A 28,000-nucleotide genomic window follows, 5' to 3' on the forward strand; every position below is an offset into this window, starting at 1 on the left:
AATTATATAACGGGGGGGTTTGCTTTGATTTTTAATGCTAGTGGTAAAAAAAGGATGTTGTTTCCGTCAAGACCTCTTCTGCTTTGAGCCCTTAGAAGATGTTTCAGGACTCTCCCCCAGCAGCCCATGCTGTCAGATTGGTGCCACTGGAAATGATCCTTGTGGATATATCACATATAACATTCCCAATGATCAGAGGTGCAGCAGGTGGTGTTATGTCACAGGCATGAATGTGTGTCAAGCTCAGGGTTTATTCCTTCTTGTGGAAGAGGCCTGGTGAGGTCTCATTGCTGGGTTCAGGCATGACTTGAATCTTTTGGTTTTTGAGGGCAGCTTCCCTCATCTTGTAGTACATGAACTCATTCTGCTGGAACATGCGCAGCTCCATCTCCGTCTGGACACGCATGACCTGAGGGACACAGCAGGTGGCAATCAATGATGCAGGAGATGTCAAAGCAACTGAATAACACACTGCCTTAAAATGGGAACCATCCAGAGGGGTTAGAACTAGATCATCTTAAGGTCCTTCCCAACCCAAACCATTCTGTGATTCTATGTCGTAGGCAATGTAATGACTGATGCACCTTACTCTAAGCGTCCCACCAACAGGACCAAAGCCAAATGGATACAGATACCTAGTTCCATTCTCCAACTTGGTTGCCTGTGTGCTGTGAAGATGAAGAAGGCATCAGCCCTCCCTGCACCCAGCTCTTGCACAGGCTGCTGGGAAGCCTCATGCTCCCAGACCTGATGCAGGACTTAGAGGTGATGCTGTGCAGAGCCAGGGAGGGAATGTGCATCCCATTCACACCCTGGGGCTGACCCTTGGTGTGACCCAGCACTGGGGTGGGGGGCACCTCATGTGGTGGAGGAGGAGGAGGAGGATGCTCAGCCCCTCTTCAAACACATCACAGTTGCACCCCCTGCACCCCAGGATTCACCATGAGCCAAGTCATTCCTTGTGCTGCATTATAGCAGATGCTCAGAAGGGATTTTAGGAAATCTTTTTATACCTGTCTGTATATTCAGTTTATTCAACCCTTGCTTTAGGAGCACAGAGATAAGCATATGCCATATATCCACTATCTTCCTCCTAAGGTAAGTGGGAAGGGAAATATAGAAATGGAGATGCTGGGGTCTCACCCTCTGCTATACTTAGGGAAACAGTCAACAGACAGGTTGGCTTTAGGTACTAGATATTCATTTTTCTGGTGATACAGAATTGCACTAATAAAGGTTATAACTCTGCTATAATGGTTACTAGGACACCAACAAAGGATGTCATTTGGTATTGCGTAATTTTTTGGCTAATAAAAGAGAATGCTGTAGAGCAAACAGGTCACATTAGGTGAGTTAAAGGCTGAAGAAATTATAAACCCCCAGCTGGAATTGCAAATAGTTCCTCATAACTGAGCAGATGTAATTCCCTGGGATCTGCAGCTCTTGACCTCAGCTAGGAAATACTCTTAGCAGTCATTTGAGGGAAAAATACATTGCAGCTTACAAGGACTGGGGAGTGGTAAATAAAGAAGAATGGACACTGTTAAAGAAAATCACTGATAAAGAACCTCTATCATAAGTACTTTGATATAGTCAGATTGCAATGCCATCCATCTGAGAGCAGTGAAATCAGGCTGTTTGAAGAATGGGAGGCTCTGTCCTTGGGCACAGCAGTTTCAGAGGAGATTCAGGGGCTCAGTGGTCATTTGTAATGTATGTCCTGGTGCAGGATTAAAGCTATTTTTCAGGGGTGAAAACAGTAACACATTTCCCATCAGACTGGCACAATCTAGAGAACATCACAGTGTTAATAAGAAGCGGCCAGCATTGATACATCTCTCAGCTCTTGTGGATGGGTTGTTTCTATATCTTGAATGTAATTTTGCCCAGACAGACAGCAGAGACAACACAGAGATGACACCTACCTCCAGGTCTTTGGTAATTGGGTGGGAAGGTCCATGGGTTATCAGGAGAATGGCATAGGCTTTACAGATCAAGCCATGCCCAGCCTCAATGAGGCCAGCATGCCAGTGAGTGACTCCGGCCCGCATCACGGCCATCCCCAGCTGTGCGTTGTTGGGATGGTATATTTTCCTGGAAAAACATTGACTAATTTGAGTTCAAGGAAGATCCAGGTTCCCAAATGTTCCTCAGTGACATACATTTGCCAGAGAACTGACTGTTTACTCAAGTGAAAAGCCTATTGCATTTGGTGCCACTGAAATGGGCAGCCCTGCTTAGAAAGGAGCAGGCATGAGTTATACGAGGACATGAGTTATACGAGGACATGAATTGTGAAAGAGGATGAACAACCTGCAAACAGGGAAGTTGGAACCTGGGTTGGAGAATGCCAAGCCCTATCATTCCACATTATTTTGGCAGAAACAAAACCAAGATCTGACCCTACAGCCAAAATGGCATCAACTTGACTTCAGTCACTCAGTGAAGAGCCTAAACTGATAATGCAACAGCCACCAGCTTCTCATTCAAAGTGGGGAGAGAAACAGGTGGTTCCAAACCTACAGAAACGTTCATCTCATGCCCTGGAGATGCATCTCTGCCTCTGGGGACTGTCAGATCTCTCCCCTATGGTCAGTATCTAAGGTGGGAAAAGTGGAACCTGCCCTCTGCATCCAACTTTAGAAGCCGAGGCAGAGTTAGAAGCTGCTTGGACTTACCCAAAAACCTGCCTTCAAGGGCTTATTTGGCATATTGAACTGGCAGGTCTTAAAGCAAGGAAGGGAATTACTGCAGTCCTCACTCTGGTCTGAAACACTGAGGAACTAGGAGGGAAGCAATTTCCTCTGTGTCATTCAATTAGCTCAGTGCCAGGGCTGGGACATGAAGTGGCTTGTCAGGCCTGAAAGCCAGGGAGGTGACTCTGTCACCCCTCTGAAAAAGAACAAAATATCACAGGCCTTTTGGGGTAGAACTGACCAAAAATACAAGTAATGGGTATGAGATGTTTTTAGCAAGAGGGTGAATGAAATGATAAAATGGACTTTCCTCTCTTTGTCTATGGTTTCCATCATTTTTTAATTTATATTTTTTCTATTTAATACTCATCAGTCCTGTAGTAAAACCTCAGTAATAATAAAGCATATACTTTTTATTGTGAGGTATGCCCTGGATCTACACGAACTAAGCCTGAATTTCTTTATTCTCAGTAAGCTTGTACCACAGGACTTGTGTGTACTAATGAGCCAAGCCAAAAATCCATGTATTATTCAACAGTGAAGGGATATCTTGAGTGACAGCCATTTGACATCTCTTCTCTTTGCAAATTCTCCTTCCTGCAGCGTGCAGGGGAACAGACCATCCCCTGCAGTGGCAACCTCTGTCCTGTGCCCAGGCTCTCTGACTTGCTACCAGGGCAGTCCTGAGATGCTTCCAAGAAAAAACAGAAGACGTACCCATACCCAAACCATTTGCCAGTTACAGTTCAGTAAATCAAGGTGTTTGGGAGCTCTTATGCATTTAAGAAGGGGTCTTCCTCTATCTATGATTTAATCAGGTCCCAGCCTGAATGCCAGAACTGCTGCTCTGATGGGAGCAGACTAAGAAAATCATTCCTGTAACACACTGCCTAACGTTGTGTAACCACAGAGAGCTGTCAAAAACAGGGCACAGACATACATGTAGCCATCCACCATCTTCTTGGCATAGTGAGCTGCTTCCTCAAACATCTGGAGGTAGGAGAGCACCTCAGAGGCAATGCTGAGGATCCTCAGGAGGTAGATGTTCGTGTCCCCCAGCACAGGCTCCTGTTTCTTCAGGCACTCGCGGCACATCTTCACAACCTGCACCCAGAGGAAGCAGGGAGAAGAAGGGCAAATCAGAGCAGCTTCAAACCTGAAGCTGCCACACCAAAGCCCCGTGGGTTGCATGGTCCATACCACTCCTAGAGGCCAAGTCAGCCTCTGTGAAGGTTGGGGAAGATAGGAAGATAGGATGCTTTGGTTTGTTGAAACATCAGCCTAGCAAAGTGATTTATGCTCAAAGCTTTGCCTCTCAGGGTTACATTCATAAAACTAGTGAGGAAGAAGTGATGTCAGCTGCTCAGGAGAAGAAAGACTCCAGGAGGTTGTGTTTTGCCAGATACCAAGTGCCTACAGGACTCTCATATCTCAACACCATCCACCCAACATCTTACAGCGCTTAATGCAATGAATGCTCTGAATGACCCCATGGAGACATGGAGCTGCCTGTCTGCTCAGCTGTGTCACATCTGCACCTAGCCATGACCCAGTGTCTAGATTTCTACTCTGGGGGGCTTCAGCCTTTTCCCAAAGTAAGTTCAAACTCAGAGGCTGTTGCTCGGCCTGAAGCTGTTACACTCTGAAGAGAACAATTAAATACTTCCTGGGTCAGCAGAAGAGAGGGAAAGGACAAAGTGACTTGAGTTTTCTCACCCTTTGCCCTTGTGATCCTTGCTCTACGTGGGATGTGAGTCTCCCACACCCATCCTCAGCACCCAACAAATGAGCAAGATGCAGGAACCAGGAGGTGAAGAGAAGATCAACACAGGCAAACATAGTCTACGGTTTGATGTGCAAAGTCTGCTGACTGTCCTGTCCCTCTGTACCTGACAGAGCTGACTCATTACACATACCCTGTAACTCATGTTTTTTGCCTAGAAGGCCCTTGGTTTAACACTTGTGTCAGTTGAAGGTGCTGGAAGTCACCTGAATCTCCTTGTATCACCACTAAAATATAAATCAATCAGCCTGGGATGTTGTCTCAGACACGGTTGTGCTTTACATAGGGCAGAAACAGCGTCAGCTTCTGCAATTTGAGCTGACAAGAGGGCAAGGAAATACATGGGTATGTTCATGTTACAGCAGTGGGGGTTTGTTTCATCCTTAAATCATTGACATAGAGAGGGACAAGACCTGCTTTCCCTGGCAGTGCATGTACAGCAAGAGAGCAAAAGCACTGGGACTCACCTCGTGGTAAAGACCCTCCATGCGGGCCTTGTTGATCTTCTCCAGCGTGTCCTTGGAGAACTGGACTACCTCCTTCACTGTCTCTGCAGAGGGCTGGGGGCAACATCAGGAAAACCAGTGAGGAAAATGTACTTCCTGACACATGCCAAAATATCCTGGTTGAAGGGATGCTTGGTCTGCAGTCTGGGAACCCAATTCAGCTCAGTGGGATGCTTCTCACACCACCTTCCTATTGCTTGTTGTATATACCAGTGTGCCTCTCAGACCCCTCCAAGACAAGGCTGAAATGGTCCTGCAAGAGTGTTGCTCATCATGGTAATGTCCATACACATCTGGCATGCACAACTGGGTTAATCAATTCTTCACCCCACTTCTCTTCCCCTGAAAAGGGACAGAATTGACCTTGGACCTCGGAGGTCTCTCGAGATGCCAAAGAGGCAGTTGGTGTGTATGAGGTGCTCCTAGGGCAGCTGCCTTGGAGAAATGAGGGTCTTGAATGAAAGATGGGTGGAAAAAGGATAGGAAAGATAACTAAATTGTACCCACTTTGAGAAATATTGTCTTTAGGTCTAAACACCATCAGAAGGTTGACCTAAGATTTCAGCTGCACCCTGAGAGCAAAATGTGTCTTGACGCACACCTCACCATGTATTTGAAGACACGACACACGCCTGGCAAAACACTCACCAGCTCATCATTAGCTGCCTCCTCCTCCTTCATTCAATGCTGAAATGTAACATTATGATACTCAGCACCATCATTCATCTTCCTCTTTTCTGAGCCTTTCAAACTTGCCTTTTCAGACTATTCTAGCTATCATGACCTTCCTTTTTGTAAATAGGAAATCTGAAATCAGCCCAGGACTGACTGCAGGAGCTTGCAGGAAAAGCTTGGTTTTGCAAGGGACATGCAATAGAAGCAGAGCGTGCGTATGTGCCCAGCAGCCAGGAAGGACCCTTGGGTGCGCATCGAAAGCAGAGACCCAACATTGCAACAGAGGATGCAAAGATTTGTAGCCAGGACCATAGGACTGTCCTGTTGCCTTTTTAATACATCTGGTCAATCAGATTTTTGAGGAATCTGTGAAATTCAGCAAGCTGGGATAATCTCTCAGAAGTTTAGTATGGAAGGAAAACCAGTAGCTTTTCAGAGCCATATACCCCCCATCTATTTATGGATACATATGTGTCGTGGTCTAAGCCAAGAATGTAACTCCCATGGGTTGAGATAAGAACAGACAATATGTCTGTGTTATGATGTATTATTTTATATTATTAGACTGAAGCTCTCATAGCTAACCAGGTTTTGGCAGCTGTTTGAGCAGCACACAGGGTGTCCTAGAGCACAGAGCACATTCAAAGACAATGTTAATATCAGTGCAAATCAGATCGCTATGCTATGTGAGTAAAGACTCTCAGAATAGGCACTTTAAACGGCACTTCCACAGTGGCTTTGTCTAATAAACATCTTACTGCATTTACTAGATCCCTAAGTCTATTGCCATTATAAACAGGGGAACTTTCTCCCAAGTAATAAGTGATAGGATAAGATGAAACGGCCTCAAGCTGCCCCAGGGGAGGTTTAGATGGAGATGAGGAACAATTCCTTCCCCAAAGGGTGCTCAGGCATTGGAACAGGCTGCCCAGGGCAGTGCTGGAGTCACCGTCCCTGGAAATGCTCACAAACCATATAGGCAAAGCCCTCAGTGACACGAGTTAGTGGTGGCCTTGGCAGTGCTGGGGTAATGTTGGACTTGGTGAACTTAAAGATCTTTTCCAACCTGGTCGATTCTATGATTCTATTTGGAAGAAGTGAAGGACTAGAGGTCAGAGCGGCTGTTGAGGATGTAAGCTGTCAGTCCTGCATGTATTCATAGCATCGTTTCCATGCAGCTGTGAGCGTTGCTGCTCTCAGGCACGTGAGCCTGGATTCAGACAACGTAACACAGCCGTGCTCTGCACATGAGGTCAGCCTGGATACTCATTGTATGTGCAGGGAGTGTATTTTTAATAGCTGGAATCGTGCACCTTGCACAGTTACAGGCTTTTCCTGCATGAGCACTTCAGATGGTGGAGGACATTTGCCCAAAAGTGCCTGTCTTCCTGCTGTGTGCTGCAGAGCAGCTCTAATGCTCACAAAAAGGGGATGGTGCATCTCACAGCTCAGTCGGGGCTTGATAGAAAGTGTTCTGTGAGAGTCAGGATTTCTTTATGCCATCCACTGGAGGAGGTGTTAGAAAATACTTCTATGGAAAGTCAAAAATGCTTCTGCATCCGGCACTGAGCTCTGGAACAGCTTTACATTGCAAGTGAGGCACTTCAGTAGTCAGTATTAGCTGTAAAATGAAGCTTGATAATTTGATATTGGGATTATATAGCAGGGTCTTTTGCACTAAATGAGAACCTGACTCAGCAAATAAAGGGTTTCCTCAAGTCCCATGTTCTATCTCCTATGGGAACTCCCTGATACCAGTTCGATCCTGTTTCTCCAAACCATTCTTAAGGAGAGACTGCAATATCCATTCTTTCCTGGCTGCCACCTATATGAAAGCAGGGCCACAGGACTGAGCTTGGCTTTCTGGTAACTGCTGAGGCTGAGGCTTTTGTACCCTTTTCCTGGTGGCAGTGCTGCTCTGAGGTGATGGTTCCTCATCCCACCTTTGCTGTTTGGTCTTGACCCACATCAGGCCCTGAGCAGTACTCTCTGATTCACTTTGTGACTGCTCAATCATGCAGATCAATGACTTGATAATACACTAAATTACCCTGTCTCGCTTTGCCTTCCCTTATACACTTTGTAAAGCTTCCAGGAGTAGAAACCTCCTAAGCTAACGCTGCCACAGGAGACCAAAAAAAATATCAGCAATTACATCCTTGGGCTAAGGACTGTTCCAAGAGGAACCAAAAAGAAACACTTAGAGCTACCAGCACGCTCATAGACTGGAGCTGCTGGCCAAGCAACACATCCCACTGCCACCAGCAAGACACCGCCTTACAGCCTCCCACCCCATGACTTGTGAGACCTCCCAGGAAAACACGGCTTACTTAAAAATGAACAGTCAAACATGTCAATTCTTCACAGTCTGCCCACAGCAACCAGGCACAGATGTCAAGAGATGGTGCCTGTCCTTGTGACAGGCTTTTATAAGGAGGGACTGGAAGTTGAGGTTTTCCACCTTCGTGGAGCCAGTGTGATGGTACGTGTGTTACAAACCATACAGCCTCAGCAGCGCTGGTTAGTCCTGTCACCATGAATCACCTGCAACACATTTTCCTTTCTGCTGTTCAAAGATTTGATTCCTTTTCAGTTCCTCAGAGAAAAAAACCAACCTCAAAATCTAAATGCCAGCATTTTTCTCAGCTCTAGACCTGATTTTTAATGTTTTATCATTCTGCCTGTTGATGGACTTTTAGGTTAGAGCCAAAGGCAACTTTTCTGGGCTTTTTTAAAGTAAAAACTGCACTTATGTTGATAACAGGGATTATAGAATCATAGAATCAGAGAATGGTTTGGGTTGGAAAGGACCTTAAAATTATCTAGTTCCAACCCCTTGCCATGGGCAGGGACACCTCACACTAAACCATGTCACCCAAGGCTCTGTCCAACCTGGCCTTGAACACTGCCAGGGATGGAGCATTTACCACTTCTTTGGGCAACCTGTGCCAGTGCCTCACCACCCTCACAGTAAAGCACTTCTTCCTTATACCTAACCTGAGCTTCCCCTGTTCAAGTTTGAACCCATCACCCCTTGTCCTATATCACTACAGTCCCTGATGAAGAGTCCCTCCCCAGCATCTTTGTAGGCCCCTTTCAGATACTGGAAGCTGCTCTGAGGTCTCCACGCAGCTTCTCTTCTCCCGGCTTGGCTGTGCAGGGTGGGTTTGAATTGGTGTTGTGCTCAATCGAGGTTCAGTTCTGTTCTCACTTTTTACATTGGCATTAGTCAGGCTTCTACCAAAATCTGACTCTTTCCTATTGAGTGTCCCTGGGCTGAGGAACCACAGAGACACACAGAGACACATCCACCTCCGGGTTTGGACACAGCGGGACAACACATACCTTGCTTTCCCCCTGCTTCACCGCCAGCATCAAGTCATCCTTGATCTGCTTCTTGCAGTGCTCACAGGAGCAGTCGAAGTAATACTGCTTCTTGAGCTGCTTCCGCCGCTCCTCGCTCACGTTGAGGAAATCCACATAGGAAACAGACAGCTCAGTCCCTGGAGAAATCTTGCTCAGTGCCCGCAGCTCGATCCTGAGTGCAAAGGAGATGAGATGTGGACTGGGAGAAGCAAAGGTGCAGCCATAGAGCCGTCAGGGACAAATCCTGCCTCAGCCTTGCAGAGCCCTTGCCCTAAGGTGCTGCTTTAGCTCTTCAGAGAGACAATGCAGAGATGGACAGCAGTTTGGTTAACTGAATACAGAGTAAAACATGGTCACACCAGTTTCTCCTGCCCCTCTGCAAGTCCCTGGCAGGGTTATGTAAGGGTCTGAGCTATAAACAGATTATGGTCCATTACTGGGCTGAACATAGACATAAACTTCTGCAGGAGATCTGCAGAAGAAAGCCCTAAGATCAGGAATACCCAACAAGCCTTGTAAAATGCTGAGTTTGGACTTTGGGTCTTTTTTTAAGTACTGCTTTGCATGCTACCTGCACATCCCTGGCCAGAGTCCCAGATCCCAAGCTGTGCTGCCTTCAGTTTCATTTTCACTTGCAAAAGTTAAGACAAATTCCCTCTAGGTGCTGGATAAGAGATGCCCTCACCCTGTTCATGCATCTCTACATAAAGGCTTAGAAGCAATTCTCTGGAAATTGTCTATTTTTGAATAGCTCATTTGATCTGATGCCTATTGCTACTATAAACCACAACTCAATTGCCAGTCTGCGTTACTAAGCCAAAATCCATGGCAAGCCCTTTGTGACAGGCTTTTGGAAAGGCAGACCTTTGCCTCTACCTTTCCCTCATGTAATTCCCTGCAAAGGTCTTCAATAATGTGGACACTCAAAACTATTCCCTTGCTGTTTCACTCTACAGGCTAAATCTCCCAGTTCCTCTGGGCCATCTCTCAGTTGTAGGGGCTGGACAGGCTCAACTGAATGAAGAATTTGGCCAGAATGGGAAAAAATGTCATCAAATACTAACTGAGAGGTGGTGCTTCTGTATCCATCTACTCCCCCATCTACTAGTGGCTCTACCCATGGTTAGAGATAATTCACTGCACTTGAGACCAGTGATATTGGGCTCTCTGCTCAGACCCATTAGTTGGTTACACAGATTTTTGCAGGTACAAATACTTACAGGTTATCAAAATGAAGGAAGTCCCATGGTCTGATCTCCCACCCTACCATGTGGTCCATCAGTCCTGGGACTCCCTCACTGTGGGCAGCATGATGTGATCATCCTCCTGCTGAGCTCAGCAGCGTGTCTGATGTACACGCCTGCTATGAGATGGACTTGGGGGGATCTTCTGGCTCCCACCTGAACATGAGGTGCTTTAGAGGGACCCAATGAAGGTCTCACCAAAGGCATAAGTGGCATAGGACTCAAAGGTCTCACCTTTGCTACACTAAAAGTAAGTCTTTTTGGAAGGACATGACTTTTTCTGTGTGATCATATTTCTACAAAGGGATTGTAATTCCTTTGCAATTCCCTTTTCATTCCCTTGTAATTCCCGTTACAAGCTCTCAGCTCCAAGGGCGCAGCTCTGAGCTCTTCAGCTGTGCTAAAGCTGCTGTGAAAACAACTCTCTGAGGCTGGTCTTCACCTTCTTTGTGTGTTAGATCATAGCAACAGTATATTTCATACAAAACTTATCACTAAACATGCCGTCGTCACGAAGGGCAGCTCTTAGTTATGTCGCAACCACAGGAAAAGGACAGCTGGAGAAAGATGCAACCTGCTACTCCAGGAGAAAGTGCATGGAAAAGAGCAATTCCCATCAGAAAGGTTGACACATACACACATTCCTGTTCACGCTCGATGGGATCCTCGTTAAAGTGAGTCATGCAACCAGAGAAGCAGAATCAAGCCTCTGACTTTTATGATGCCCCTGATAGCCTAAGCACCACAGGTATATTTTAAGCAGCCACCCCTTGTGTGGAGGAGATTGACAGCATTTGGGATAAGCCTGGAAACACATGGCATATTTTAAATACTATAGTTAAAGAGACACTGTCAGCCAAGAGCACCCCACCAAGCTTGTCCTGTGCTCTTCCCCCAGTGCCTGCCCCAAGCACTAAGGACCTTGAAAGCACACACACAGACATAGTGTGCCTGATTGATAGCTCAAAACTCAAATTGCCTCAAAATAGCAACTCTAATCAGAACTGAAACTCATTTGCCCCTTTTTATCCTATCTATAGTGCACCAAGAAAGTGTCAGTGGTGAAGAGCACTTGGAAAGTATTTCATATCTTATTTGAGGAAATGGTGTGTTTGCTTGAAGCTAATATTTAAAGACAACAGTGTCCCTTTAACAGGGCTAACTAAAATATACCACATGCAGTGAGCTAAGCAGAGAACTTTTCTTTCTTTACATTTATTTTTGTGATTTCTTTAGTTTGGATCAGGTAACAGTGGCATCATTAAAAGGTAAAACATTAATCAGGTATTATGATAAAAGAGGATGAAACCTACATCTCACAGTACTGCTACTGTAGGCAAAGGATTCAACAGGCACTGTTTGTTGCAGAAGAAACGTGGACTATTTAGTATGTCAGTAATGCAACCATTTCTCATCCTCTAACACACAAGGGTTTATTTTGGGCTGTACGAGATTAGCGAGACCTTGTTCTGACTTTCACGCTCTTGCCGTAGTCAGGGGAGGAGAAATGAGAAGTGGAGAGGGGAAATACTGACAGGGAGGAAGCCAAGGGAGAGGATGGGAAGGCAGAGAGGGAATTCACCATAGGAGAGACAGTCACAGTATTACCACTATCGTTTTAATGTACTACAAAATGCAGAGTTAAGTGAGGTTTGGGTTTAGTGGGGCTTTACATGGGGGAGAAGTGAACCCCCTGGGGCTGTTTGCAGCTTTTCCATTAAACACAGGACATGAGGGGTACAGGGCAAGGGGGGAGGACGATGCTTTCGAGACCGACCCACCTCATCTGTGTGTGGAACATTGATCTTACAGCCTCATGACTGAAAGACAAAACAAACATCTGCAATTTACACAGGCGCAAGTACAACAAAAAAATGGGTACACGGTGTAGGGCATCAGGACATCATCCTGACAGGAGACAAGGGGTTCCCTGTGCCTGGCTCATGCTTCGTTGCATGAGAGCTTCACTTCTGCTATGCAGCTGCCATCACTGAATTGCCCATCACTGGGCCATGAAGGATTTGGTGGAGAATTGCCCCATGCTGTGATTTTAGGAGAGGCCTTGGCCAGGGAATGTGCAAAACCCACTTCTGAGGTTTGGCAGGCACAAGGGGGCTAGTTCTGCACAGAAATGTCTCCCCTGACATTGGTAGTCGTGCTCTCTAAAACACAGTTTGAAATGGAAATCAGACTGGGATAGCAGCAGCAAGGACTATGCTCTGTGTCATGAGTTTAGTGGGTCCTCAAGTCCAGTATTGTGCCTTGATAGACACAACAGGGGCTTATCATCAGGCTTGCATAGGAAGGTAAGAAATCTTCATAATTCACTTTGCCAATAACCAGATGGTCAAGTTTGAAGTCAGTAACAGGATACATGTGGGAGCTTCAACAAGCTGCCAGGCAAACAAAATGCCATTCCTCTACTTACCACCCAGAAATTCAGACTTATCACTGCTAGTTCCTCCTCCACTTCCCAGGCTGGCTGGAGAGGCTTTCCATCATCCCACTATGGATCTGATCCAGAGCAATTGGCTATCAGAGCACAGACTCCAATCTAACTTTGGATCAGACCCTGTTTCCCAACATAAGTCATCCTAATGCAGTTTTGTTTTCACTTTGCTCGTTTATCAGCTGATTGATAAACGCTTGTGTAGTTTTATCAGGTAAAACCAGCAGCGACAACTGGAGTGCACAAGCAATGTGTTAGTTCAGGAAGGGGAGGCTGTGGGGTTAACTTAGAGCACTAAGGTTTGGTGAACATGGGAATTTGTTTCCACAACCTTAGTGGAAAATCTGGATGAAATACTGTGGCTGTGCAGCTTCTGGCAAACAGTTTTCCCACAGTCAATGTCTTGAATGTGATGCAACTTGATGGATCAGCCACAGCTTATACCTGTTATGTCCTGGAGGCTGGGAAGGACAGAACATCTATCCTATGGGCTGCTCCAAGCTCTGAGAGCAGCAGCCTCCACTCCCAGCTCTGTTGAAACGTTCCTGCATTTCCCACTTAATCTCTTTCCATCTCATATATCCCACAGAAGTTTTCTTACAGCACTTGGGTGGGAATGGGGAATGCCCTGTGGCTTCGGGCATCCTGCACTTGCACGTGACTCGGTTTGAGGATAACAGTCCCAATTGTCATGAAGATCCCATTGCTGAAGAGTTAATAAGTGATTAATAGAGATGGAACACTCACAAAGATGAGGGTTGTGTTAGGAATGGTTATAAACACATCAGCAAATAGTGATACACAGATGATTGCAAGCTTCGGTTATGAAAAACTCTTGGACTGTGGACCTGATATAATCTTTAGTAATTTATTAATCATAATTGTTCCTTAAATAAAGCTTTAATATAAGGGGTAGTCTAGGCAGCTACTTAGTGCTTTATCTGCCTATTGTAAGTCTGGTTTCAAACCCCACAGAAGCCAGGGAAAAATCCATCTCACTGGATTTGGGATCAAATCTTGTGTATTTGTTTAGTGCATTGGACAATAATGAGAGAGAAAACAGTTCCTCTTTAAAAAGAAAATCCTGAAATATCTTTTTCTGAGCTAGAGAAGGAAACAAGAATGGGATGACACTGTGGAGTTAGTTGAGTCTGCTGAGTTGCCTGTTAGGATGCATCGTCACTGTGCCTGAGGAAAGAAATCCACTCACTTGCCATTGTTGAAGATGACGGTACAGTTGGGCCAGCAGTCATGGTTGACCTGGCAGAGGTTGGGGAAGATTCCCACTCCAACAGCCTGCAGTCCTCTTTGGTCACTAAGAGTAAAGCCGTTGCAGCTGATCTAGTCCCAAAACATAAGAAGGAAGAAGCATTAAAAGAGAAAAAGCTGAACTCGGCTACATTCAGGATTTCTCAGTTCCCACTGATGCTTTAGAAGAGGTATATCTGCAGCATCCCATCTCCAAACTTCAAGGAGAAAGGAGTGCCTACAAGACCACTGCAGAAGGTAGTTGTAGAAACAACATCTTTAGTTGGGATAAAACAGAATAGAAGCAACGCAGGACTCACGCAGATGGACCAACCCAGAGCAGAGCTGAGTAAATGTTGCAGAATATTTGCTGTTAATATTCATTTGGGATGTCTAAGATAACTTGGGGCTGACCATGCACTGGTTGCCTTAGATTCACGTCCTGCCAATAATGCAGAGAAAGGTCACGGGAAAATGAATTTGAGGCCATTCAAGCAGAGTCCTGGCAGAAAGCAAAGTTCACGCTTATTAAAACAGGTATCAGTTAGAAATTAACCTTGAGAGCTGCATTCAACCTGGTCATGTTTGCTGCTGGCCCACAGAGCTTATAAAAACAAACTACTACTGTTTGAGTCCCAAATCATTTTCAGAATGACTACTTTTGCATGACATTTATACCAGGAATGAATTATTACACTTTCCTATACCATGCATTATTATCACACATGAATGGAAAAGATTTTAGTCGCAGACACTGCAAAGGAAGTATTTGCAAAGGAAAATGTGATAGGATTTAATAGTGTATAATTAAAGCAAATAATTAACTTGGCTGCTAATTATTTTACTCTGTTAATAGTTTTATTTCCTTTCTTAACTGATTCTGTACTTCATCTGTACTTCCTTACTTCTGCATGGGCAAGCTGTGCCAGTCACTAGCAGATAGATCTGCCTGCACTCATTGAACTGCAGGGAGATCTTTTCTTCGCAGGGTGGGTACCAAAGGATGCTGTATCCCCTCCCCATGCAAAGCCAACTTCTCCACCACACAGCCATCAGCAGAGGTGCCAGCAGAGCATGTGTCTTGTCTCAGCTCACCCTGGTCCTTTTGGCAGTGCTGTTAGCTGTGGGGTTAGTGCAGCTCGGGATACACCAACTTGTACCAGAGCAGCTCAGCCTGAACTGGCTTCTGGGAATTTCCCTCTCTGCTACACTGAGGACAAAAGTTTGCAGTTAAGAAGTTAATAATGGATATTATTAAATATATTTAGTATATTTTACCTATTTTAAATATACAAAGTGTGCATTTACAATATGCATGTAAAAAACGCACAAAATATACAAGAGACATCAATGTATATACTAAAACAGAACTGCTATCTTAAAATACATTGTAAGTATATTTACCAAAAATATGTTTAAATATATATTTATATGTGTTTGATGCAGGTGCACAGATATATGTAAATATTTATCTCCCGGGTGAATAGAGCTGCCCAGTGGGACCTGCGGTGACAATGCAGCACCTGCAGTTGAGCAAACCACTTGCATGCATGTTTAGGCAGATCAGATATTTCAGACAATGCCTTTGCCGTGCCTCAGTTTCCCAATGTCAGTGCAGAAGTGGTGCAGATGGGGAATGGGCAGTATTCAAATCACCTGCAGCAAATGCTGGTCCCAATAGCTATGGCCTCTTAAAGGCAACAGAGGGATGAGTTCAGACATCCTCAACTCAGACTTTCTCTGGGAAGCTGGCACTAAAAGCAGCCCCCCATTTGCTCTCCCCCTCCCTCCAACATACCACTCCAAACACGTGGGAGATGTACTGCATGCCGAACTGCTGGCTCTGGGGTGGCCAAAACTCGAGGAAGCTCTGCACATCAGCATGGAGCTCCTTCTTCTCCTCCTCTCCAAAGTTGTCCACGTGGTTCTGCAGGTCATCAATGGAGACCAGGCAGCCCTCTGACAGCCCGCTGCCTTCCCTCTCTATCTTCCACATGATGCGGGCAGCCAGCCTGGCCAGAAGAGAGCACCACACGTTAGCATCACCACCCACTGCAAGGAGATGGACCAAAGGACCATTAAAATCCACTTCATGGGTGGGAAATTGTGTGCAGATAGGCCAAGACAGGCTCAGTACTGGATGGCTGATGGCTGGCCACCATCCACAGGAAAGGGAGATGCAGGGTTTTGCCCCAGCATCTATGTTCTCAACTGCAGAACATAAGCTCCCAGCCCTCTACAACGGCTCTCATTTCCTTGGGGGTTCCTCTTATTTTCTTATGACAGAGCCAAATCAATGTATCCTATAGACAAAATGGGGATGAGCCCATCTCCTCTTCCACTTTTCCAGCTACTCCCCACTTTCCCACACCTCCTAAACCACCCCAGGCAGGTTTGCCTCCCCACATTCAGCTGCAGTAGAGCTTTTGGGGCCCAGCACCAAAACCAAGAAAGCAGAAGCACGACCCTCGCACACCCCAGATGCTCCTCCAGGTTCCCATCCCCTCAGCTCAGGGATGCTCCTGCCCTTTCCCAAACCATCTCCCACCTCCACCCTTTCCACATCAGGCCACTCAGCTCTTCCTTGCCACCCTGTCCTGTCCCACTGTCCCCAGGCTCAGCCCCTGGGGACCAGCTCTCACCTGATGTTCTCGGTGGGTGCCTTGCCGTGCTTCTTGATGGCTGAGCACTCATTTTTGTGGTTGAGCCAAGCCACCCTCTGGCAGGTCCGGTCGCAGTAGTGGGCAAACTTGCACTGGCCGCAGCGGTGGAGCCTCTCCTGCCTCTTGAAGCAGGTATGACAGATGACGTGCGTCAGGCTGGAAGGACACAAGGACACATTAGCTCATACCTCAGTGAAGGGCCAGCTCCACACAGCAAGGCTCCTGCCCGCTTTGCATCCCTGGGCTCCTCACAGCCACTAAGGATGGACCCCACGAGGGATTTTGGGAGGATGAAGAAACATCCCACCAGGTTATAGAATCATAGAATGGTTTGGGTTGGAAAGGACCTTAAGATCATCTAGTTCCAACCCCCTGCCATGGGCAGGGACACCTCACACCTCACCATATCACCCAAGGCTCTGTCCAGCCTGGCCTTGAACACTGCCAGGGATGGAGCATTCACATCATTCACATCATCAGCACACACAATTTCCTTGGGCAACCCATTCCAGCGCTTCACCACCCTCACTGTAAAGAACTTCTTCCTTATCTCTAACCTGAACTTCCCCTGTTTAAGTTTGAACCCATCACCCCCTGTCCTATTGCTGCAGTCCCTGATGAAGAGTCCCTCTCCAGCATCCTTGTAGCCCCCTTCAGATACTGGAAGGCTGCTCTGAGGTTAATCCTTATGTACTTGCTCAGTGCTGTCGCTTTTCTGTCTGGCTATGCCAAAGAGACAAATATATTGTTTAAAGGAGGACAGCAATAAAGCATTCCCTAGCTCTCAGCCCTCTTGTCTGCAGCTCATCTGCTCCTCCTCAGCCCTGTCAATAGGATTCTTAGTCTGTTCTCATTTGTCCCATGCTGAAGCACCAGCCAGCCCTTTGCTGAGCAGGAAGCAGATGTCTCATGAGTCTGTGGCTCAGGCGAGCACCAGGAAGAGTGTGAAGGCAAAGAGCCAGCCTGAGAGCTTCACCTGCCTGCAAAGGCCTCTGGATTTGGCTCAAGTGAACACCCCACGAGCATTAAGGCTTTCCTGGGCCCCAAAGGGACCAGGTCACAAAATGGACCGATGGCCACCACTGTGCCCAAGGGACTTGGGAAAATGCTGGGTGAGAAGGATCAAAGAGGAGCATGGCTCTGAGCCATCCTGACTGCTCTCCTGAGCTTTCCTTAGGCACAGGCACACTGAAGGGAGAAAAACATACATCAGAAATGCTCTGCTAGTGAGCAGACCAGAGGTGTTTCATGATAAAGAAGACTGATAGATTGAAATGACTGCATAGGGAAGCCCTGGTTATATGCTGCTTGAAACCAAGATGTTTCCATGGATTAAAAAGCAGCTTTGCTTGTCACTTCTTTTTGTCGTGGGGCCAGAGGTATAGCTGTACTGGAGACACTGCACTGGGCAATTGTGGCTTTGTGTTGGAAATTACATGAGGAAGCCAACAGAACAGTCTTCTTCAAGGTAGATCTTCTCACCACAGAGTGTTTTATGTGTTCTCTTCCTTCCTTTGATCTCCTGCATGTCTCCTGCTGTCCACTATCAGGAAACAGCAGCACAGAGCCCCCGGTTGTGTTGGTTTGGGGCTCTCCTAGTCCCAGTGACTCCAGACAGATGCTCAGCATGGATTAGCAAAGGTCTGAGGCTTCCATCCGCTCAGCAGATCCCTAGGGATGAGTGCCGATGGACACAAGTGGGTTTTCAGCTGCTCAGGGATGGACAAGAAACACCAAACAGATGAAAGCAGGAAAGATGAACTCTCAGGAGCTTGCAGAAGTAGGACGTGGGGTGGGCTGGCTGTAATGCCGAGTTTAGGGAGCAGCACTTGCATTTATGCCCACCATAGGATTGTATTAATAAATCCAGGGGATCTTTCATCCTCACAAGGCTGGTATGTTGCTGAGCAGAGAACATCAATGACTTATTGACACTCTGTGATGCAGATATCAGTGATGCAGAATATGCCACCGATGGGGATGTTGTTAAGCACTAAAGATAATGATCACAGTGCTTGATGTGAGGATGTGGTCTGCTCTCGGGGCATGAAGTCCTCCCTGTTTGGTCTGGCATCAGCTTTAGCCCTGTACTCTTTAATTTACTTACAGCCTTCCCGCAGATGGGCTGGTGATGCAGATTTCTGCTCCAAATCCAGAAGCCTGACACGTCTTTCTCTGGTGCCAGCAGTAGTAAGTGCTGCTCATTGCCTATTCCTGCTCCTGGCTTTGTGGTTTAGCTAAGTGGTTACTGTGAGTTAGGCAGTCATGGGAAACACCTTTCAAAAGGAGAAGGCTTCTTCTTTGTGGGGTTCCAAACCATGTTTCCAAGCAGCATCCCACAGTTGTATGTATGTGACTATAAGACTATAAACAAGGCCAGGGAAGGAATGCAGCAAAGGATGCTGATGAAGAAGTCTAACCTCATGTCCTCCCTCTGAGAGCGTCCAGAGTCCCAGATCAAGGGGAAACCTCCCTCATGTGCCCTTTTCACATGTCCAGCTGCTTGCTCCTAGGACTTAATTCATTGGGAAGGAGGGGGAGACACTTTGTGCTCCTGCCCAAACAACACTGGGACTTTCCGCTTGCCTGATTTTGTGTCCTCAGCTATCTGCTTCTTCGGGCAAGTGCCCACTTTGTCTCTGCCTCCAGCCAGGCCTAAAGTACAGGAAAACTTCAGTTCTCATCACTTAGACACTGCTGGTCCCTCATTGCAAAGAGTTCACTGACCACAGAGGCTTCATGACCAAGGGAACACTATCATTGTCCGCAGCCCATAGTGGGGAAACTGAGGCACAAGGATCACATGAGGAGAATGTGCCGCAGGTGGGAATCAGCCCTACAGCCCCAGAGTACTCCCAGACTGCCCTGCCGCTCCAATATACAGATATATGCATATAAACATATGTATGCATATTTATATCAGAGTACATTTAAAACGCACTGTCATTCCCCTGGCAGTACTGTGTGAGCTGCTGATACAATCCACCCTGCACCTTGGCTCTTGCAGGATGAAGAGGACTGTGATTTAAAGCAGGACAACCTGCAGTAGACAAAACCATGCGCAAACACGAGGTTTGGAAAATAACAGTGAGCAATGCCGGAGGGAGCCCAACGCAAGGCAAGCGCACGGGATGGGGCCAGGGGAAGCATGTCTCTGGGAAGGGGGATGCATCCAGCTCCATTATGTCAAACGGAAGAGCTGGGCGCCAGTGAGAAATGTGAGGCTGTGCTCTGTCAGCTGTCAAGTCAGGGGGGCAGAGAGGTGCAAGAGAAATTACACTCCTTGTAAGGCAAAGGAGAGCCAGAGAGAGATGATAAATCCCATGCGGTTACATCGTGCTGGGAAGCACAGGGATATATCTTGCACAGGGAATGCGGTTCCTTCCTGCTGCCTGCATGTTTTGAGGTAGTCAGAAAGCAAAAACGCAGCTAAACAAGTTTCTTTGTAGAAAGGAATGGCAGCTTGGAGAGGAACGCAGTGCAGCAAACCCCAAGTCCTCAAATGGGGGCTTGTATCCCCTCAGCTCACTCTCAGAACAGAAAAATACTGGAATGTTGGCTTTGCATTTTGCTGTTTACGACATAAGGTGTCCAGAGCTTCCAAAGCAAACCCACCTGGTGGAACTTACTGCCTAGAAAGTCCTCTGATGCAGAAATGCACAGAAAAAGTTCTACAAAACTTTCCAGGAAAGGAAAGGAACAGTTCATGTGGTATCGAAACTGCAGCCACAATTACTCATAGGTAATCTGATTGGTATAAGAAATACAGCATTTCTCACAAAACCCTCATGGGATCCTTCATGCTCAGAAGTGGTTTAAAAGAAGACTGGATTTATTGATAATGTGCATTACCAGACTCCAGAGGCCTGGGCTCAACTCTTGGCACAGTAAAAAATCGGGATTCAGAGGTATTTGAGATCTATTGCCTAAATCTCCAATGAACATTGCTCGAGCACTGCCTGACCCTGCAAGCACCTAAATCCTCCCAGTGCCCCTAAGCAGTCATTCAAACTCCTAAGAGGAGTTGTCTAAGTTTGTTGTCTAAGAGGACCTCAGAGATGGACACCCCAAAAGGCAATGGCAAAGTGGGGCTCGCCCTTGGCCCCAGTCTGGACTTTACACCAGGCTCTGATACCACATATCCTGGAGGTAGACCAGACCAAGGACACTAAAGGCTTGCAGTGGTCCACAGCCTTCCCTCTCACCCCCTCTGCCCGAAGGACAGGAGGAGCAGCCTGAGGTTAAACCTAAGTCTCTCAGAAGGTCTATAAAACCTTCTTTGCTTGGCCTAGAAAGTGTTTAACACAACCTGAAGTGGCTCCAGGTAGTCCAGACTTCCTCTCCCTGTAGACAGAGCAGCCCATGTGTGGTCAGGGTGCTGCATGGCCAGGCAGCACTGAGAGTTTCTGGAGAGAAACCTGGGTAGGTACCTTCTGGTGTAACACCTACCCAGGAGCTCTGGAGGTTTGAACCCTCATGGACTCAGTGCTCAGCTTCCCTTGCTTTAACACAGGGTCAATACAACAGCTTTCTGCTGTGTTTGTGTACGCTATGGCCTCTGGGGTCATCTCCGTCATCTTCCACACCTAGTGAGAACTACTTTTTTCCACCCTGCCCAAATCTTCATTAGCACAGGGATGTCTCCAGCTCATCAAAGCCTTGCAGGTCAGGGATTTAGGGCTGACTTGGGGGGCAGAAACCACTGACTGACTCACAATATTTCTGGGGAGCCTTAGGTTTACTCGGCCTCTCATCCAAGCATCGACCAAGCTGAACTCTCAGGGGCTCTGAGCTCAGACATTACGTAGATGAGACGCACAACTACTACTAATCCTGGATGTAGCTACAGTCACAAAAGCAACAATTCAATGTGCCAGCCAACAACTACGAGACATGACAGAGTGTTTTCAACTAAACCAAGGCTCCCGCAAGCATGGCTCTCAGGGAAAGCAGAAGAAACAAATAGCTCTTGTGACTGCTTGGATTGGATTCAGATGGATTAAGATCTGTTGGACCTGCCAGGACAGAGGGCTGAGCACTGCCACAGGAAATATATTACACTCATCTCTGAGACATGCACAACCCAAAGATATGCCGATCATTTGACATCCAGCACCCATAGCATCTCATTCACTGATCTGGAAAAGCCAGGTGAGACGGCTATAGGGGAAAGGAATAAAGGAGGATTTCACTGAGTAGCTAATGGACATGGTGAGAAGCTCACAAACTATTTAACATGAGTTTATTCTATTCTGTACATCATAGATGATACACACAGATGACCTGGCAGTGTTCAAGGCCAGGTTGGACAGAGCCTGGGGCAACAAGGTCTAGTTTGAGGCATCCCTGCCCACGGCAGGGGGTTGGAACTAGATAATCCTAAAGTCTTTTCCAACCCTAACTATTCTATGATTCTATGACTTCACTTACACCTAAGTCCACCCATTTCATATTTATTATTGGCTCACATCTCTCTCCTCAATATGTCCTACAGAGGACAGCATAAGAATTGCCTAAGATATGGGCAAAGTCCGCTTGGCTTTCAAAGCAGATGCTGTAACACTTCATTAAACACAACAGCCCAAGGAAATCCACCAACTATTTCAGCAGTGAAAGGAAAACAGAGGTATTCAGTAGCTGAGGATACCTATAATGTTGAATTATCAGCACAAGAATGGGTTTGCTCCTTTAAGAAAAGGGTTGGAGCTTAGTACTTTTATCTTTAAATGTCGAGGATGACACATCCTAGTTTGTCTGATTTGAGTGGAGGACTTATTTCAGACCATTTTATTTTTAATCTTTCATTACAAGATTTCTCAGCCTCCTTTTAGAGGTGTGGGGGAGCTTTTCCTTAAAAAAGCCAAGTTTTCTCCCAGGTTTTATTTAAGCTTTTGAACAAATGAGATTAGAAATTAAAAAATCAAACCCCAGTAAATTTTAAACAATGTGAAGATGAACACGTCAGCTCTCAGTTCTTATTTGTATCAACTCAAAGAATGTTTCCATAATCTTTTCAGAGTCATCCTGTAATGGAAAATTCTGCATTTCTTTATCCCTAGGTCATCCCAGCTACATGGAGCTACCCTCATTTCCCTTGGAAGATGTTTTGGGCCTGCTTTGTACATCAAAAAGGAGCACAAAAATTGCATGATCTTGTGTTTTTAGCAATGTGTAGATCACTCATCAAGCAGATCTTCAGGTGATCTTGGCTTCCTACCACACGACACTGTTTGCCTTGACTACTGTCTCTCAAACCCCACTGGTTAAAGAGCAAACCTGCTCTTGATGAAGGCTCTCAGAGATATATCAGGCATCCCCACGCCCATAGGAAATGTAAACTCTTACAGCTTGAGAGCCAACTGACATGCCAGAGGAGAAGGTCACATACTGTACATTGAACCCAAGGCAATAGAAATGCCATCGTCCCAAAGGTGAGGAAAGGAAACCTTGAAAGAGAAAGTGAAGAGGGAAGGAAGGATTAAACCCCCACATGTAAGCAGAGCGCTAGAGAAAGCTTCAGTGAGAGATAACGTCAATAGGGAATGCACAAGGGCTTTGCAAATCGAAAAATGACCCCAACATAGGCAAAGAATCCCTTGAGAAGATATATTTACAACCTTCTGCATCTATTTTAGGGCAACGCAGGCCTGACACTAGTGTTTTCTCAGTGTTATTTCTGCTGATAACAGCAAGGCTTATTCAAACCCAGATCAGAGTCTGCGCCTGCACTTTATCCAAACAGCAAAATATCACACTGAGTTCTACACCCTCTTTTAATCAGTATTCACAGTCTCTAAACAGTCTGCTTTAGTTCAGGCAGAAGTAACAGGCTTGATGTAGGAGTCAGCATCGGGTAACCACTATGTTAAAGCAAAAGGTTATAGAATCATAGAATAGTTTGGGCTGGAAGGAACCTTTAAAGGTCATCTAGTCCAACCCCCCCTGCAATGAGCAGGGTTAGTTTGTGAGTCATACCCTGGGCTTAAAATCTAAGAAACTATGAGCTGCCAGCTGCCTGTAAGAACTTTCTTTAGCTTCACTTTGAGTTTTACGTACTTCTGGACTAAAGGTCTCTGGCACTGGGTAAGAGACTGCTGCTCAGATGACCATCACTGGGCTGAAGAGTACAAGCCCTACCAGCATTAATGACTTCAGGAGCCTTCTGGGACCTTTGGGGTCCCTGTGACCTTCAGGGGCTTCCAGGGTGGGATGAAGCTTGCAGATTTAGACACCTAAATGTGCTCATCTGTACCCTCAGTGCCGCAGCAGAGATTCCATCAAAATACTCAGTGGGGTCTGGAAAGTCACTCAGTTCAAAGGTAGGTGTCTGAGTTCAGTGCATATTATAGAGCAACACTGATTGTAATGAGCACTAAGGGCTGGATTCACTTGCCAGGACATAGGAGCTTAGTGTTATTTTAGGCTCTGCAAGGACATCTGGCCTGAGAGGAGGCCTGATTCTCATAAATCCTGGTTTGTACCTGTCATCCCTAAGAGGATGTCTCAGACACCCCAGGGCATCTCAAATGACATTAAACACCTACAGCAACTGAAACCTGCCTATAGCTCTATGCAAACACAACAGACCTTAGTTTTGGGTGTCTTCACTTGCAAGCTGAATCTCAAAGCATATTGCTGGACGTCACATCACCCTGTAGGTTGGTGCAGTTAAATTGATGGATTGCTCAGAGTATAATGGCTGATTATACAGTTTTGTCAAAGAAAACATTTCTCCTTTCCCTGGCAAAATACAATTCTCAGCACCTGCTCAAGCTCAGCCTCCTACTGAAGGGCAGGCTTGGGTGACAGCCTCAGGTCCAAATTGCTTCATCAGTTCCTCACATCATTATATAGAGATGGGTCTTTGCGTCATTTAAGCCCAAAGTGCAGTATATCCATACTTTCTGCTGTGAGCACCTAACACTGGTTGCCAAGATCAGTTGCTCAGGTTCCCTAGATCCCTGTACAGTCAGGGCAAAGAGGTTTTTTCTTCTGATAGTTTCTCAGAGGATGAAAGGCAGGTTTCTGCTATGTAACAGCCTATGAAGGGGTTTCTCATTCACACTCCTGAAGTTAAACATCTATAGCAGATAATGCAAATATTTCATTTCATAATGATGTTCTTTGCCAGGTCAAGTGATGATTTTATGGGGCTCCCCATTTCTGAACAGTTAACACCTCCCATCTCTTGACAGCTTTGTGCCTTGACTCAAACACAAGTTGCTTTCCATCCTGTAGTAAGGCCAAACCAAGAAAACCATGTTGTATCTCTGAAGAGCTGCTCCCTCCTAACCTGAAACAGAGACCTTCACATCACCTGCTGTGTTGCCACATCACATGAAGACACACAGGAAGTACAGTGTGGCCACTGCAGCATGGTTGCTGTCCATATACACCACATACAGAACTTGATTTCAACAGCAAAATCAGGGGTAGTATTTCAGGGCTCAGCATCCACACTGGAACCAGACTTCCCAAAGGACTGAGCTCTTCAAAGGGCTGCAAAGACCAACTCTGCACTCTAATGATTCTATGGTGGCCTTTATATATAAAAAAAGCTGAGCTCTATGGAAAATCTGGTCACGTATTTGGTGGGACCTGAGCCAAAAAATTAAACCCACCAATCACTCATACATGAACTCCATTTCCATAGTGAACATACACCCTATTTCAGCAAGAGATGAAGATGCTGAGTTGAATTAGTATGATGAAAACTGGACTTCGAGTTTCCCAATGCAGGGTAAGACCCTTTTTAATAATGTAGACTCAACACTGATTTTAGGATCTATACATGTATGTTTGTGGGCAAGGAAAAACACGTGCCTCTTCACTGGACTCTCCATCCATGCAGAGGCAACAGCAGCTCTTGCTGGGCAAAACCAAGCACCATGGCCTAGCATGGATTTATCTTTGCAGATCCTATAAGGATGCAGGTTATCCTGCTTTGATAGCAATCAATTCAGTGGGGTTTTATGCTATTGATTACCCTGGGACAGCAGCAGAAGTTACCTTCAAAACCAAAGCCCTGTGTGTTGGGGGAAAGTGTCAGGGTAGTTTTCACAAGAAAAACGTGTGTTTCCATTATATCCCCTGCCAAGCATTAACCAACCAGCATTTAGTTGGCACTGTCTGCTTTGGAGATTTTGGGAATTCGTTTGTCCGCTGACGTATACGAAGTGCTTTGAGATGATGTGCCACGGGAGGGTAAGAGTCCATTACTATTGAACAAAGAAGCAGCAGAGAGATAAGAATGACTGAAGCCATCCCCTCAAGACAGAGAAGAGATGTATTTACTTTGCCTTCTCCCTGCTCAATGTCTGGACCTGCCCTTTGGGAGCTAAACAAACCCAGCCTGGGGAGGAAGGGAAGCCCATCTCTCCCATCCCAGGTCTTTTGTTGGAAACCCAAGCTAAGACACAGCCTGCAGTGTAAGAGCCGATGTAGTGATAGTTTCTCCCCTTAGCTCCCATTACACAAGTGACATTTGAAAACGCAGTGAAGATGTAGCTCTTCACCATGGGCAGCTCTACTCTGTGCATGATGCTCGCAACATTTCACACAGAAGGAAAGCAAATTCCCAACCAGCCATCGTAAGTCAGAATGGTTTCAATGGTTTAAAAGATAATGAGTAATTTTAATAAGGCATATGGGAGAAATAATTGTCCTTATGTGCTTCTGAAGTAAACGGTATCACAGTAAGATTCCAGTTAGTGACACAAGTGAAACTGAAGTACAAGACTAAAAGGACACGTCAAGGAGAGATGGTTTTGTCACTAACTACTGTAATTAAACTCAGGGTTAAGAATTCAAGAACTTAACATTTTAAAATGAAAAAGATGACATTTTTAATGTGAGCTCTTGAAATGATGAATTAAAATCAAAACTAAAAAGTGTCATTGCTGCTATTGTAAAGATTCATAAACACATTCACCCAGTGACAGTGGAAGGGCAAGGAAAAAGTGAATGAAAGACACAAAAGGAACCTTATTTCCTGCTCTGCCCATTTAATCCCCAATTCTCTGCTATTGCCAGCTCACACAGCAGCACGAATCAGCTTCTGCTACAAGATGACCAGGATTAAAACAGCAGCATGAGCTCTGCTTGCACTCCAGATGTTGTTAGAGGAGCTGATCCCATCAGGGAAAGCTCAGCTAGGCAGGATCACCCACTGCCTATTTAGTGTGCAGAATATTCACTAGTAACTGGCAGTTTAGGCAAAAAATCAGTCTCAGGACTCACCATGACACCTTTCAAGAAAGCTCATAAATATGCTAAGCCCTGAATGAAACCTTCAGCTGACATCCAGCTCCTCGGTATAAAAGTTTGGAGCAAACTGTTCTCAGTTAGTGCATTTTAAGGGTGAACAAATTCCATTCATGTCTGAGGCTTTATTCTAGATTTATTCCATGGGAGATTAAGATAGAAATCAGTTCTCTGTGTCTTTTAGTTTTCAAGGTATTTAAGTGAATCTTCCACTGTTTTGAAGGGCAGAAGCAGGCACCCACCAGCCACATGAGCAGCACAGGTTGATCAGATGTTGTTCATCCTTGAGACAAGCAGTAAGAAATAAAAATGCATTTGCACCGGAATTCGTTTTCTGGCTACACCAGTGTGAACAAACATTTAAAACCAGTCTCGTGCAAGAATGAAAGCAGAAACCTGTCTGCTGTTAACTCAGCTAGCTATAAATATAACATCACTTTAACACAAACAGTATCACTCACAGATCCCCACTAGCTTCTAGTTTGAAGACAATAGGCAATGAAGCTGCGTGTACAGCTGGGAGGTGCTAGAAGTGAGCAGAGCACAGTGTAACTCGACTTTGTCACGCATCATGCATTGGAGGCTTCAGCAAAGTCAGTTTGGGATTGCTGTACCTGAATTCCACCAACTCCTGGCAGTACACCAGAGGGTAACATGGGTCTGGTTTGGTGTGACACTAAATACACACAACTTTCACCACGTGTGGTAAAAGCTGATGGCACTGAGCACCTTACAAGATCACATCCTGGAAACAGATTGCACCATATTGAATGCAAAAAAAGCTGATCTGAGCCCTCAGAAGCACATTCACTGGGAGCTCTGAATGTGTGTCTACAGAAGTGCTTCTGATTCCCTTCACACCTTCCTCTGACATTGTCCAGACCCTTCCAGACTTTTACACTCCCGGCCAGATGAAATTCTGCATCAAGATTCCTTTTGGTCTTTGTTTTAAAAGTGCGTTTTCTCTTACCTATCAAACACCACGGCTGCATAGGCTGGCTCCGCAAAGATGACATCCCCAGGCAGGAATTCCTTCTGGGCTTTCAAGCCCCTGCCTTTGCCTTCAGACGTGAACACTTCAACCGACTCCATTTCCCCTTTGGTCAT

At 45.9% G+C, this 28,000-nt stretch overlaps 1 protein-coding gene across 2 annotated transcripts; it reads right to left on the reverse strand.

Annotated features, from left to right (window-relative positions):
- Nucleotides 1–18: 18 nt before the first annotated feature.
- On the reverse strand, nucleotides 19–28,000 carry SMYD1 (SET and MYND domain containing 1). 2 transcript variants are annotated; one of them, XM_030492093.1, is made up of 10 exons: nucleotides 27,864–28,000; nucleotides 16,610–16,786; nucleotides 15,766–15,979; nucleotides 13,930–14,060; nucleotides 12,052–12,090; nucleotides 9,006–9,198; nucleotides 4,947–5,039; nucleotides 3,637–3,800; nucleotides 1,926–2,094; nucleotides 19–409 (listed from the first exon to the last, which is right to left on the reverse strand). In XM_030492093.1, the coding sequence occupies exons 1-10, from the start codon at nucleotides 27,998–28,000 to the stop codon at nucleotides 251–253; spliced, it is 1,476 nt and encodes a 491-aa protein (XP_030347953.1). In that variant the 3' UTR covers nucleotides 19–250. The 2 variants fall into 2 exon arrangements, with proteins under 2 accessions (XP_030347953.1, XP_030347954.1); XM_030492094.1 differs by lacking the exon at nucleotides 12,052–12,090.

This window comes from Strigops habroptila, chromosome 7, assembly GCF_004027225.2.
Source record: "Strigops habroptila isolate Jane chromosome 7, bStrHab1.2.pri, whole genome shotgun sequence".
NCBI classification, from domain to species: Eukaryota; Metazoa; Chordata; class Aves; order Psittaciformes; family Psittacidae; genus Strigops; species Strigops habroptila.